The sequence below is a fragment of the Suricata suricatta genome, chromosome 7 (assembly GCF_006229205.1).
Source record: "Suricata suricatta isolate VVHF042 chromosome 7, meerkat_22Aug2017_6uvM2_HiC, whole genome shotgun sequence".
In the NCBI taxonomy this organism is placed as follows: Eukaryota; Metazoa; Chordata; class Mammalia; order Carnivora; family Herpestidae; genus Suricata; species Suricata suricatta.
This window is the reverse complement of record NC_043706.1, coordinates 110,104,978-110,118,924: the sequence shown is the minus strand read 5'-3', so window position 1 is coordinate 110,118,924 and position 13,947 is coordinate 110,104,978. Positions and strand designations below refer to the sequence as shown.

Sequence of the window (13,947 nt, the reverse complement as noted above, 5' to 3'; positions counted from 1 at the left end):
CTAAAAATTCTAAAGACTGATATGTAATCAACAATTTTTGAGATGATTAACAAGTTAGGTAGCCTACTATCTTTAGTAAGGCATTTGTTTACCTCCACCTTCTCATTACCAAGGAAGGCAGTTGAAGGTGTTAATTAGATGAGGTACAAAAAAACAATATAGCTTCCTCCTCCATTTCCCAACAAAGGTCCTGTCATAATCTCATTCTCTGGGCTAAACACCATGGCTTTTGATCTTTCCTGTCCAGGTCTAATCATTGGTTGTATTTTTGCTTCTTTAGCAAGAGCATCCAATGTCTCAGATGTATATCCCCCTCTGTGGAAAGAGAGTCCTGGTCAGTTCAGTGACTATAAGATAGAAAATGGAAAGTACATCATTAACCTCTGGCTTTATCCTGAGAGACTGGGGATGTATAAAATCCTACTGAATAAGACAGCCAAATATTTTGCAAAATTTTCACCAGAAAATGAACAAAACATTTTATGGGGATTGCCTGTACATCATGGATGGCAATATCAGACAGGTAAGAATGTCTCTTTTTCATTACAATGACCCTTTGATTTAAGTGTGAATTAATTAGGAAGTAATACCTTGTACATACAGCACCATCTTTTTAAAAATTGATTTTTTTCTCTCTCCTTCCTAATCCTTTTCCAGACATTTGTGTTCTTGCCTAATCTCTATCAAGTATTTATGGAATGCCCCCTACATGCATGATTTTTGCTTGCCAGAAATTTCCAAAAGAATTGTGTGCAATGATGAAGTGTTTCTATTTACACCGTTCTCTGTGAGAGCATAGCTCTCATAATCTTACATGAAGGTACTGAGCACTTGAAATGGCTAATGCTTCTGAGGAACTGAATTCTTGATTTTGTTTAACTTGAATTAATTTAAACTTAAATAGCTGTAAATGGCTCATGATTACCACACTCACCAAAGCACAGCATATAGGGCACAGTTCATTCAATATTAATAATTATTAATTGATGTGCTATTGGGATCAAGCCCAGTTCTAAGCAGTAAAGAGCACATCCAGGAATAAAACAGTTAAGGTGATATGCATTAAACACATGAGTGTATAAGATTAATTTGCATTATCTATAGTTCTAAACATGATTAGACTACAATTATACAGATTGGAGTGACAAAAGAGAAAAAAAGAAAACCTCTGTAGTAAAACCTGAAAATCACATCTCTACTGAGGAATGAAAGTAGATATTTGTTTTGGAACAAAAATATCATAAACCCCAAGCTATCTTCTTCAATGAGAAGTAAGGGACCTTCACTATCAACTTCTAGAAAACACTACTGGAAGAAAGGAATCAATGAGAAAATGGGTGGCATTATAGAAAAGACAGGGGAAAAGACTGAAAAGTCTCATCTGTGATGACCTTCTGAGTTGGCATTACATCCAAGCTGGTTGGGAGAATCTCCTGACATCCAGTATAATTCCCATTCTTCAGATGTCCTTGGCATGGAAAAGAAGAATATTTGAACCCCTGAGGCATGGTTCTGGAAAAGAAAAAACATAAAATCCACTGTAAATAATAACCAACTCCCACAAGGAGTGTACACACTTACTCCTAGGAAAATTTTCAGCTCTGGGCCCAGTAATGAACAAACAGCAAAGTAGAATATTGGATAAGGTATCTTCAAAATATCATTTTCATTCAAGAATACAATACATGGGATTCTTCTGTTTTTTTTTTAAGTGGCTGATTATACTTGGTACTTGATTGAGTTGAATTCTATGATACAACTAGAGAAAACCAAAACAGAATTACAAATTATGAAATAGCCCATGAAAACATTTCACCCACATTATGCTAAGTCTCAAAGACAAGATAAGGACTGTAAGTACAAGAGTAGCTCAGGAAAGAGAGTGACGACCATGGGCTGAGAGTATCATGGGAAGAGAATAGGTCCAAAGAGCTTGATGGAGGCACTGTGAGAATATAATTGTAGAATACTCATTACAAAGAAGGCACTGAGAACAGGTTGCACTGGAAGAAAACTATCACACCAGGAGAACTGGAATATGAAAGAGGAGTGAGTGGTTTGTTTGAGAAAATGAACTAAGGCAGTTAAGAAGAGGTCGGACTGGAGAGATTTAATTGGGCTCTTAAGCAATATGGATTAGTTTAGTAACAAGGGCCTAATGCCTACACAATACTTAAACATATTAAATGTTTGCTACTTGATTGCTTAGCACAGTTTTTAAAATATAGTTTTATTAATATATAATAAACAGAATAAACAGCATATTTTAAATGTATTTTCTGGTGAATTGGGCATAGGTGTATAACTTTGAGCCCATCATGAAAGATAATGGCCATATGTGTCATCCTAAAAATTTTCTTTTCCCTTTTCTATTCTCATCTTCAGGAACTTCTCTTTACCTAGTCTCTCCCAACCGCCCCCATTCCTCCAACTACTCACCCCCCATTCCCCGACTTTGCATCATTCCATCATTACATTCACAACTTCTATCATTACAGATTAGAAAGCATGATCTAGAATTTTCATATAGACAGTTGAGTGCTCTTTTTTTGGTCTGGTTTATTTTAGTTGTCATGATTATTTAGAGATTGATCTGTCTGGTTGCATATGTTGCCAGCATTCATTCATTTTTATAAGTTAGCTGAAATTTTAATCAGAATAATGTCTGAATTGTGAAGAGAATTACTGGGAGTCTGAGGCAGGATAAGGAGGCAACAAAGTGACACTTAGATGAAGAAAGGGAAGATATACAAGAAATTGACAGTAGATGTCATTGCCCTCCATTGAAGGAGTTACAACGTGGTTAAAAAGGAGCGTTAGAAATGATACAACCATGGAACAAGAAAGAGCTGAATCATAAAATGTTAGTTAAAGTGATTGTTGTGAGCTGGAATAATATGCGAATAGAGTAAGATTTGAAATGAATCTTGAAAAAAGGGTACAATACTGATGAACTTTGTAAGTAGTAATCCATGGACAAAGAACCAGAAAGAACAAAAGGAGAGAGAATTGGTGTAATTGGTGTGGTTAACTTGAGAAAGAGAGAAGAAGAAAATGTTTAGAGTTGAGGAGACACATAATGCACGCTACAGAAGTAATGTAGCTGGAAAATGTGATTTGCTACATTTTCATAACAAAATTTTGAACGTGAACAGTAATAAATATAACATTAATTTTGTTCTGGAAGAAGTATGACAGAAAACAATTTTGGGTGAAGGTTATGGAGGGTGATGTATTTCTTCTCATGGAAACGTAAGAGAATATTTCATTAGAAGGTAAAACAGCTGGAGGCAGGCACAGCTTAGCTGTAAAGAAGGAGAAAGTGCTGAAGATGTCCAGAAGAGTCCTGAAACTCCTCTGACAAAGAACAGAAGATTTGTGATGCAATCTTCCTTGACTATCAAGGAGAAGGGCTCAGTCTCAGGCGTGTGCAGTTGGAAGTGATTTGGAATCACCAATAAGCAGTGTTGTGGGGATTTGATAAAAATGGAACCGGACCCCAGTTTCATATACAGAGTAGAAGACAAGGAAGTCAGCAACACAAGGAAATCCTCAGGTTCGCATCATGGGCAAACATCCTCAGAGACTGAGTGATCTTACAAGGGCAGAAGGATCTTGGAAGCAGATTTAAAACAACTCCGAACTGAGACAAAACCTAAGAACCAGGAAAGGTATGTTTCTCATACTTGAATATTATTCTAGTTCAAAAGCGGATTAACAATTTGGGGAAATTTCCATTAATTAGCAGAACCACTCATACTTTTCCTTTTGCCCAATGAAGGGTCATATGGTCAAGAAGAGCCAAATGAGAAACTAGAATGAAAAAGTAAAAGGGAAACAAAATAGGTTTATGGGAAACAGAACTGGTGAGAAGACACAATATACTGAGTGCAGGGGAAAGGAAGGAGAAAGATGTGAATGTTGCAGGAAAAGAACATGTACCCAACAGGTGAGTAAGGACTGGGCAAGAAAGAGGCTGGAGTGGCAAATAGAGAACAAAAACAGTGTTTAGGGGGAGCTAGAGAAAAGAGAAAGTTCGCAGGAGTGAAGACAATAAGCCAGTATGAAAATGGTTGAAACAGGGAAAGAGGCGGGCATAGAGTCAGAGACAGCTTCAGGGATATGCAGGGAGTATATGCAGAAGGTACAAAAATATCAAGTGTTAAAAAAAAACAAAAAGAGATGTTTTGAAAGTAGGAGGTAAGAGAAGATGACAAAAAGATAAAAATAGAATAATGGCTAATCTTAATGGAAGCACATGTTCTCTGACCTGAGCACTTGTTTAAAGTTTATTTATTTATTTTGAGAGAAAACACAAGCAGGGCAGGGGCAGGGGCAGAGAGAGAGAGGGAATCCCAAGCAGGCTCTGCACTGTCCGTACAGAGACCGATGCAGGGCTCGAACTTGTGACTATGAGATCATGAACCAAAATCAAGAGTCAGAAGCTCAACAGACTGAACCACCCAGGCATCCCTGAGCTGAGCACTTTCTAGTCCTTCATTAAAAAACCCCAGACCTCTAGGAGGTAATTACCATTATTCTTTCTAGTATGTACACGAGAAAACTGAGGTTTGCAAAAGTTATTTATCCAAGGTCAAACAGTAGGTAATCAATGAAAAAGGATATGGTTTTAAGCAAATGAGTCCAGAACTTGTTTACTATAAAAGAATACTCACTCCTGATTATCGAAGATGCAGAATAGTTAGTAAGTAGAAGAAACACAGACTGGAAATTAAAATATTTTTTAAAAAATGAGGCCTATGAGAGAGTAGATCATTGTAGGGACGTTAAGGAAAAGGAAAAAATAAGCATGGAAGGTGGGAAGCAGAAAGTCATGAAGTAAAGGGAAGACAACGTGACAGGAAAGCTGACACAATTCTTGATTCCTGTAAACAGGATGTGTCTAGTTCGTGTTTGTATCTACAGCTAGGAGAGGAGCCTTGTAAACCCAACTCTGCATTTCCTCTCTTTTAGGCAGATTAGCTGATCCCACCCAAAGTACAGACTGTGGCCAGAAGCCTGAGAATCATCTGTGCATCTCTGTGGACAGTTGGTGGGCTGGTGAGTTCAGTGTGACAGTCCAACCTCAGATCAATGACCTTTCTATACAAAATCAGTTCAACTTAAGATCCCAACTAGAGAAGCAAAAACCAAAACTAGAATTACTGCTTTTATATAAAATAAAAAACAAAAACAAACAAACAAAAAAAACCCATCTGTTTGGCTAAAATGTGAATATCTTGAAGTTGGTTTTGAGATAGATATTTTTTTCATTTATTTATTTCTGGGAGACAGAGAGACAGAGCACAGGTGGGGAGGAGCAGAGAATAAGACACAGAATCTAAAACAGCCTCCAGACTCTGAGCTTTCAGCACAGAGCTGGAGATAGGGCTAGAACTCAGAAGCCGTGAGATCATGAACTGAGCCAAAGTCGGATACTCAACTGACTGAGCCACTCAGCCTACCCTGAGATAGATAATTTTTAAATTTACTGATTAGCTTATCTAATTATAAAAATATCAGTTAGGGAAAACCAGTAACCTCAAAATTTGATTTAAACACAAAAGGCAGAAGTAAAATTTATTTTATATTATCAAATAAAAACCTTGTTAGCAAGAGAAATATCTAGATAAGTGTTATAATATTTTAAAGCTACATCATATTTTCAACTTTAGAATAAAAACTTAGAAAAGTATAGGATTCTGTTGCTAAATTTTAAAATTTTTTACTTACTGTGCCTCAGAATTTAATTAGTTTTTTTTTTTTTTTTTTTTTGAGAGACTGAAGGAGTGCCAGCAGGGGAGGGTCAAAGAGAAAGAGGGAGACACAGAATTGGAAGACAGGCTCCAGGCTCTGAGCTAGCTGTCAGCACAGAGCCCATGAACCGTGAGATCATGACCTGAACTGAAGCCAGACACTTAACCAACTGAGCCACCCAGGCGCCCCAGAATTTAATTAGTATTTTAAGTTCCAGTGCAATTATTGTCCATGATTTAAAATAATAAATGTACAGGACACCTGCATGGCTCAGTCGGTTAAGCATTTGACTTCAGCTCAGGTCATGAGCGGTTTATGAGTTGGAGCCCCATGTCGGCCTCTGTGCTGACAGCTCAGAGCCTGGAGCCTGCTTCGGATTCTGTGTCTCCCTCTCTCTGTGCTCCTCCCCGACTTGTGCTCTCTCTCTCTCTCTCTCTCTCTCTCTCTCTCAAAAATAAATAAACTTAAAAATGTTTTAATAAAATAAAATAAATGTACAACATGAATCTATTTTGCTTTATGAGAGTAAAGTTTTTAAGAGAAGCATATTCAAGTTGCATATAACACTAAAGAAAAATTTTTTTTTTAATGTTTACTTATTTATTTTGAGAGAGTGAGAACGAAATGAGGAGGGGCAGAGAAAGGGGGAGAGAGTATCCCAAGCAGGTTCTCCACTATTAGCACAGAGCCCGACCTGGGGCCCAAACTCACGAACCATGAGATCATGACCTGAGCCATAATCAAGAGTTGGATGCTTGATTCAGAGTCACCCAGGTGCCCCAACACTAAGTGCAATTTCTGATAACATTCCCAAAGTTCCCAAAATTACTGCTTAAAGTTTTACCACATTTCTAGATCTGTAGGTTTACTTTTATGAGAGATTTCTTTACTTCAAAAATAACCTCTTTTATATATTAACAGTCTTAATGAATCTTTGTTTATACAGACCTTAACTATTATCTGTCTGCAATGCCCTTCCTTGCTGCGGTTGATTCTGGAATAATGGGTATATCATCAGACAATGTCACCTTTCTGCCACCACCCAAGGATCAGATGAATTTCTGTTACAATGTTTCTGGCTGTCATTCATCCTTTCCGGAAGCAATGAGAAAATGGAATGAATTTTATCAGGTTGTGCGTGTGTGTATGCGTGTGTGTGTGTGTGTGTGTGTAGCTGGATAATTTCTGAATAGCACTTAATGTAGAATTTTTTATGCCTTGCACAATGTGTTGCTAAGGAAAAAAGTTTCTAATGTGAAAATATTATGGTGACGGCAATATTAGTATGAGTAGGTTGCTGCATGACTTCATACCTCAATAGCATCCTCATTGCCTATCGCGTCTGCCCTATCTACTCCTCTCATACTAAATAAGTTATAGACACACATGTGAACCCAGAGAAACCGTGGCTTACTAGTGCATAGAGTGTCCTACTTCATCGTAATTTCGGGACAACTGAGCAATAACTGATATAGAGATGCAATTGTGGAATAGGTTGTGGTGAATCTGATCAGCTTATTTCAACTCTCTTGGTCAACAAATCACATATGAGTTGATTGAAATGAGCATTTGACAGTCAAAATCAAATACTGACGTCCAAAGCAAAGTGTCATGGGTGAAAGAGTAAATGACTAAAGGTTGGGTTTCCCATTAGAGAACTTCTTCATTATATTGCATGTGATTAGATAAAACACCCACCCTTAACACTTTGTGGACAGTTCGTTGCATGGCGAGAAAAAAACAAATACGTCAAACGCTAAAGGTCTGGTTCTGAACAGTGTAAAATCCTGGACGTTTTTGAAACACATGGTTTTTACCTTTCATATGATTTCAGTATCACTGGTAATTTTTTTTTAATTTTATTTATCTTTATTTTTTTTTTAAGTTTTTTATAAGTAGTTTATTGTCAAATTAGTTTCCATACAACACCCAGTGTTCTTCCCCACAAACGCCCTCCTCCATCACCTCCACCTCTTTCCCCCCTCCCTCTTCCCCTTCATCCCTCAGTTCATTCTCAGCATTCAATAGTCTCTCAAGTTATGCATCCCTCTCTCTCCCCAACTCTCTTTCCCTTTTCCCCTCCCCTTGGTCCTCCATTAGGCTTCTCCTGTTTTCCTGTTAGACCTATGAGTGCAAACATATGGTTTCTGTCCTTCTCTGCCTGACTTATTTCGCTTAGCATGACACCCTCGAGGTCCATCCACTTTGCTACAAATGGCCAGATTTCATTCTTTCCCATCAAAATTGCACCAACATTCTTCCCAAAACTAGAACAAACTATCCTCTATTTCGTATGGAACCACAAAAGACCCCAAATAGCCAAAGTCATATTGAAGAAGAAAACCAAAATGGGAGGCATCACAATCCCAGACTTTAGCCTCTACTACAAAGCTGTCATCTTCAAGACAGTATGGTATTGGCACAAAAACAGACACATAGACCAATGGAATAGAATAGAGAACCCAGAACTGGGCCCACAAATGTACGGCCAATTAATTTTTGACAAAGCAGGAAAGAGTATCCAATGGAAAAAAGACTGCCTCTTTATCACTGGTAATTAAAATAAATGCTATCAAGCTCTTTAGGGAGTGTTAAGCCTTAAATCTTTCTTTTTTACCTTAACTCTTAGGAAAAAAGTTCTCCCCTTATTTAGAATGTTGAAAAATTATATTTGTAAATAGAACTGAGTTTCAAGAAGAGAGATTGTCATAATTGCTTACATATGAATAACTTGTTTTTTTCTCGGATAGCATGTAAAGTCACATTCTAGTAGCTTTGATGACCTGTTGGAGTACTTATGGGCTGCACATGTCTCATCTTTGAAGGTTGCTCGTAAAAATTTTCACAATAGGTAAGAATGGATCTAGACTTTAATATAATAATAATCTTACACTGTCTTTTTCACTGAAGTCTTTGCAGAAAACTCTTCTCATCTTGAGATAAGTTATTAGGAGATGCAGAGTTCAGAGACTGGTAGATTTTTTAAGCATTTAAATGAGTTGAGTCATCAGTATAAGAGCTTATTCAGGTAGACAGTTGTCATTTGGCAGTACAGGCATGTTTATGCAGAAAGTCCATTCCTTATTGACTGACTTTTAGAAATTAAGAGATGTCACTTATTGGATACTCGCAAAAACCTGTTCACTGAAGCAAGTGTCTGTTGATGGATTGAAGTCAGTCTAAAAATGGTTGGTGACTACTTGTTACTATGTCTACAGATCATTTATCTTTTTCAGGACTCACAAACATTTCTGGGAGCCCACAACTTAATAGAAGTGAGGGAATACTCAGGCAAGAACAGAGAGAACCCTAATATCTTCCTCTGGCTACTGTGAGGCCCTGAAGAAATAGGAAGTAAAGCCTTAGCATTGAAGGTTTATCCCAAAACATACACAGGGCTCCTCAGCAAAGGATGAAAGACTTACTGTTTCAAGGAATTTAAGGGACTCTTTAGCTCCTCATTAGCTGACCATGAAGCTTGTGAGCAGGAGCCTCAGCAATGACTCCCTACAGAGAACACAGAATGAACAACAGAATCGGTCCAGGTGAATCAATAAACAAATAATGACAGAAAACCAAACAACAACAAACCCTGGTGAGGGTGGGAATCTGATTTTTAGAGTTTCCACTTGATAGTGTCTGAACTGTCCAGTGTTCAAAAAAAAAAAAAAAAGGGAGAAATGTGCAAGAAATCAGGAAAAGGATTGCATGCATGCCCCCACCCCACTTACACAGAGATAGCCAATAATCAGTCAATAGAAATTGTTCCTCTGGGGGCTCAGAAGACAAAATGTACAGATTGTCAGTTATACATAGTTTATGAGAATATAATATACAGCATAGACATTACAGTTAATAATACTGTGTTGATTATTTGAAAGTTGCTAAGGGAGTAGATCTTAATAGTTTTCATCACAAGAAAAAACACTTGTAACTTTGCATAGTAACAAATGTTCACTAGATTTACTATGGTGATCATTTCACAACATACACATACATCAAATCATTACATTGTATACCTGAAAAACAGAAAGAAAAGTTGGCTCTTTAAGATATATCCTCAGAAAAAAAAATAAGCTCCCTAAAAAGCAAGAAAAATTCTGTTACTTCATTTTTAGTGGCTACCTGAAATGAAAATTGTGTTCTTTAAGACATATCTAAATTCAGCAGAAATTTTGCTAATTATCTTTTATTTTTATCTTTACATTTTAAAACAATGAGACTTGGTCACATTTCAGAGTTTATGTAAGTAATGTAAATGCTTCATGAAAAGAGAAAAACATGTGATTAAAAACACATATGTTCTGAGATGGTAATATCCAAATTTAAAATTCTAATAACATCTTTTCACATTCTCAAGTCTATGAGCTAAAATCAACACCAAGTTTCTTTACTCTATATCAGTATTCTAAAAAGTTCAATAATGTCATTTTGAACAAATTATCTGTTTTGAAAATTGAGTTGGCAAAATTCTGGGTAGACTAACTCTAAATGCATACTTTCCCCCACTTGTTTGTTAGATTAAAATATTATTCTAAACAAGAAGCTGATTTTGGAAGAAGCTGGGCCCTATTTGTGGATTATTTAGCTCCACCACTCTTTCCTACAACCTTAATTAGAACATGTGAATTCCAGAAGGAGCTGCCAACACGCATGCTTATGAATGAGGATAGAGCCCCCTTCATCAGTGACTTTAGTGGCTTTCAGAACACAATCCTGTTTGCTCTAAGTCTTCTCCACAACGTGCATAAGTATACAGGTAAGAGACACAGAGACCTTTTCATTTGTAATTCTATACATTGTGTTGATTTCACAGGTAATGAAAGACCATCAGAATCACAAATTATTACAACAGACTGTCTAAAGTAGGAAATGTTGAATTCCTAAGATATGTTTTTACGTTTTAACAATAATCCTTTTGAGTTTATGACTGGCTTCATTTAATGAGTGCATATTACAGGCCCTTACTTATTTAGAACATCTTCTGAGGCCCTCAGATCAATATCATTGCATATTAATTTGACAAGGAGACAACAGAAATCTCTATTTCTTTCTTGGACAAATCTTGCTATTTTATTTTATTTTGTTTTTAAACAAAAAAGATAATAAACATAATAATGACACTTGCCATACCTAACAGAACTCTGAAATAAATTTGTTATGTGGACTTTCCCCACTCAATACTATGATTATAGACATCAAGCAAAAAGCTTTACCCCCCTCTTCCAAATTCTGGTTTTGAAGGAGGTCTATTTCTCCAAAATTTCCAAATCTTAGGTTTACTAGTAAAAAACACAGAAGAAATTACATAAATTTTGTGCTTATTTTTTAATTAAAAATTTGTTTTGAGAGAGAGATAGAGTGTAAGTGAGGACATACAGAGAGAGAGGGAGACACAGAATCTGAGCAGGCTTCAGGCTCCAAGCTGTCAACACAGAGCCCGACACGGAGCTCAAACCTACAAGCTGTGAGATCATGACCTGAGCCAAAGTCGACTGCTTAACCGGCTGAGCCACCCAGGCACCCCTACATAAATTTATAAATTTGAAAATTACTATGTCATTCAGTTTCCCAAATGCCATTTATCCTTGTTCTATTGATGGAAAAAATGTGTGTGTGCATGTATGTGTGTTTAATTTATATTTCCTGAAGAATTCAGAAATAAGATATAGGTCAAAATAAAAGTGAATGTATTGTATTTTAAACGTAAAACTTGGTTATGTATTAGCTAGGGTAACACTGTTTTAATAAATAAACCTTCAAATTGTAATGGCAAAACTCAAATGATTCTATTTCTCACATGATGATTTAAGATATTTACTCAATTGGTAAGAGACTTTCTTCCATGGTAATTCAGAGATCTAGGACCTTACAACTTTGGCTCCATCGACATTCACTGCTTCACCACTGTATCCTCCCTATAAAGTAATTCAAAGGAATTAAGGGCTTAAGGGACTCCTCTTTGAAAAGACTACTAGAAGTGACAAACTTAACTATATCTCACATATGTTTAGTAAGAATGGTCATACAGCCTAACTAGATGAGAGATGGGAGGGACTTGTGAAAATTGAGTCTAGCCTGAGCCCCACTGTTAGGAGAATCATAAAATGTATTGATCACCTCATTGTCATATATAGACAGTACAATCTAGTCTTAGATGATTTAAACAAACTCTATTGGCCTAGTATAAAGAGGGACTGAACAGATAGAATTGATTACATTTAAAATTTGCATGCAACAGATTTCTAGATTTTTGTAAGTTCCAGTTTTACTAAAATTAGCTTTGGATTTGTTAAGGAGTGTCAAATTGACTCTATAGACTACAATAAAAATATAAAAAAAGACAAATTGGAATGTAGTTACACTAGCCATCATGTTTCCTGTCTACTAATTGCATGCACTCACTGATACTCAGAATTCAAAAACTGTGTTTAAAGCCTTGGCAGATATTTTTAACTAATTTGAGTTATAGAAAAAAAATGGGACACCATTACTAAATACTTTTCTCCATTTCTTAATAATATTTCATTTTATGACTATAATTTCATTTATATGTATTTTTAAATATATTTATTATATGCCTCTTATTAAAATTAAAACACTACAGAAAGTTATTAAATACACATAAAACTTACCTTTTACCCATCCTTTTTCCTTAATTCCTTGTCTGATATATATTTTTTAACTTTTTGTCCTATTCCTACAAAAAATATTGTATAAACTAGTGGCTATAAGTAAGTAAATAAATATAAAATAAGTAAATAATTTGATTAAAAATCATTGTTTGCATAAAAGAGATTCTATGTATGGCACAGTTTTGTCCTATGAATTTCTCACTAGCCACATATACTTGAGAAATTAGCAAGTCAGCAAATATTGACATATGTGACTCTATAAGTAATCCATTGAATGGATTTATATTCTTTTTAGTTTTTGGTAATGTAAAAGCAACATTGAGTGTATACTGTTATTAGCTTAATTTGATAGATTAAGTTACTATTAGTTTAAGAGTGATAGATTAAATTACTAGGAATAAATTCATGGATCAGGCATTGTCAATATAACTGGCAATTAAAACGAACACTACAGATTAGATTCTTGGCAAAACAAAACAACACAAATTGTTTATTAAAGTTCATGTTTCTGCAGAGACACTGAAAATGAATATTAGCAAACACTCTAATTTTCAAGAGTCTGATTTTTTATGGATTTTCATTTCCTTAGTTGCTGCTGTATCCAGTGTTCTCATTAGTTACTTACACATCTTACATGCTTGAATATGAGGGCATACTATAACTTTAAAGAGCAAACTATAATTTTATCAAGGAATGCATCTGAAAACATGCTAATTTTATACTACTTGAATTTTTTAAAGATAATTTCGATATTTGGGATCAAAATTAAAATTTAAGCTAAAACTTTTAAATACCTTTACTCTTTTCTAGGTACGCTATCTTTTGTTTTATGGAAAACTGTAATGAAGTCAGATTTTGCAAGGAAACTGTTTCTAGAGATTTTGGAATTCATCCTTCACTCTTTCAGTTAAATGCCTTCTGGAAATCTGTATAAAGTAAAAATCCACAATGATAATGTCTCGAGGAAGAGTATTCTCAAGATTAGTCCTCTCATGTTTGCGTAATTTTGTCATTGTCCATATTTTAAAGTTTTAATTAATACAGTGCCATTAATTTGCTAAGTTAATAATTATTGAATTAGTATCAATAATTAAAATGTTTACTTTTTAATGTAGATTCAGTTGAGTAACTGACAAATGTTGACAAATTAATAAAGTCCATAACACCTGATTGGAATTTTGGATGTTATTCCATCTCAATTAATGTTACGGAATTTGGAGGAGAAGATTTTTATGGTCAATAATCAAGAGGCAGAAGATTTACAATAAAATTTAGATGATGACTATGGATTTCTAAAACATTTAAAAATGAACTATTAGTTTAGAATGTCTTATTTGATCCATCATGTCTTGCGAAGTTGTTAGTCCTCTCAAAGTTAGAAAAATTATGTTCTGAATCTCTTTTTTTAGTTCATACTTATTATGGAGTACATTAGGGTCACAGAGGGCAAAATTTCTCTCCTTTAAGAAGAGACAACATGCATTGACATGAAAGTGGCCCTCTCTCCTGCTTGCCCCTCGGGGATATTGCTTCCAAGCTTTTATGAAGCTTGCTG

General features: G+C 35.5%; 1 protein-coding gene across 1 annotated transcript; it reads left to right on the top strand.

The window, feature by feature from the left end:
* Positions 1 to 222: 222 nt before the first annotated feature.
* LOC115295500 (protein LEG1 homolog) lies at positions 223 to 13,354 on the top strand. Its single transcript, XM_029943401.1, has 6 exons — positions 223 to 523; positions 4,975 to 5,061; positions 6,704 to 6,888; positions 8,508 to 8,608; positions 10,278 to 10,516; positions 13,203 to 13,354. Exons 1-6 carry the CDS (start codon positions 223 to 225, stop codon positions 13,301 to 13,303), a joined length of 1,014 nt encoding a protein of 337 aa, XP_029799261.1. The 3' UTR covers positions 13,304 to 13,354.
* The last annotated feature ends 593 nt before the right edge of the window (positions 13,355 to 13,947 follow it).

Excerpts from the sequence above, each read along its gene's own strand:
- LOC115295500 (XM_029943401.1), top strand. The coding sequence starts at position 223 with ATGGCTTTTGATCTTTCCTGTCCAGGTCTAATCATTGGTTGTATTTTT. Across the intron at positions 8,609-10,277 it reads CGTAAAAATTTTCACAATAG|ATTAAAATATTATTCTAAAC; the intron begins GTAAGAATGGAT and ends CTTGTTTGTTAG. Across the intron at positions 10,517-13,202 it reads CAACGTGCATAAGTATACAG|GTACGCTATCTTTTGTTTTA; the intron begins GTAAGAGACACA and ends ACTCTTTTCTAG.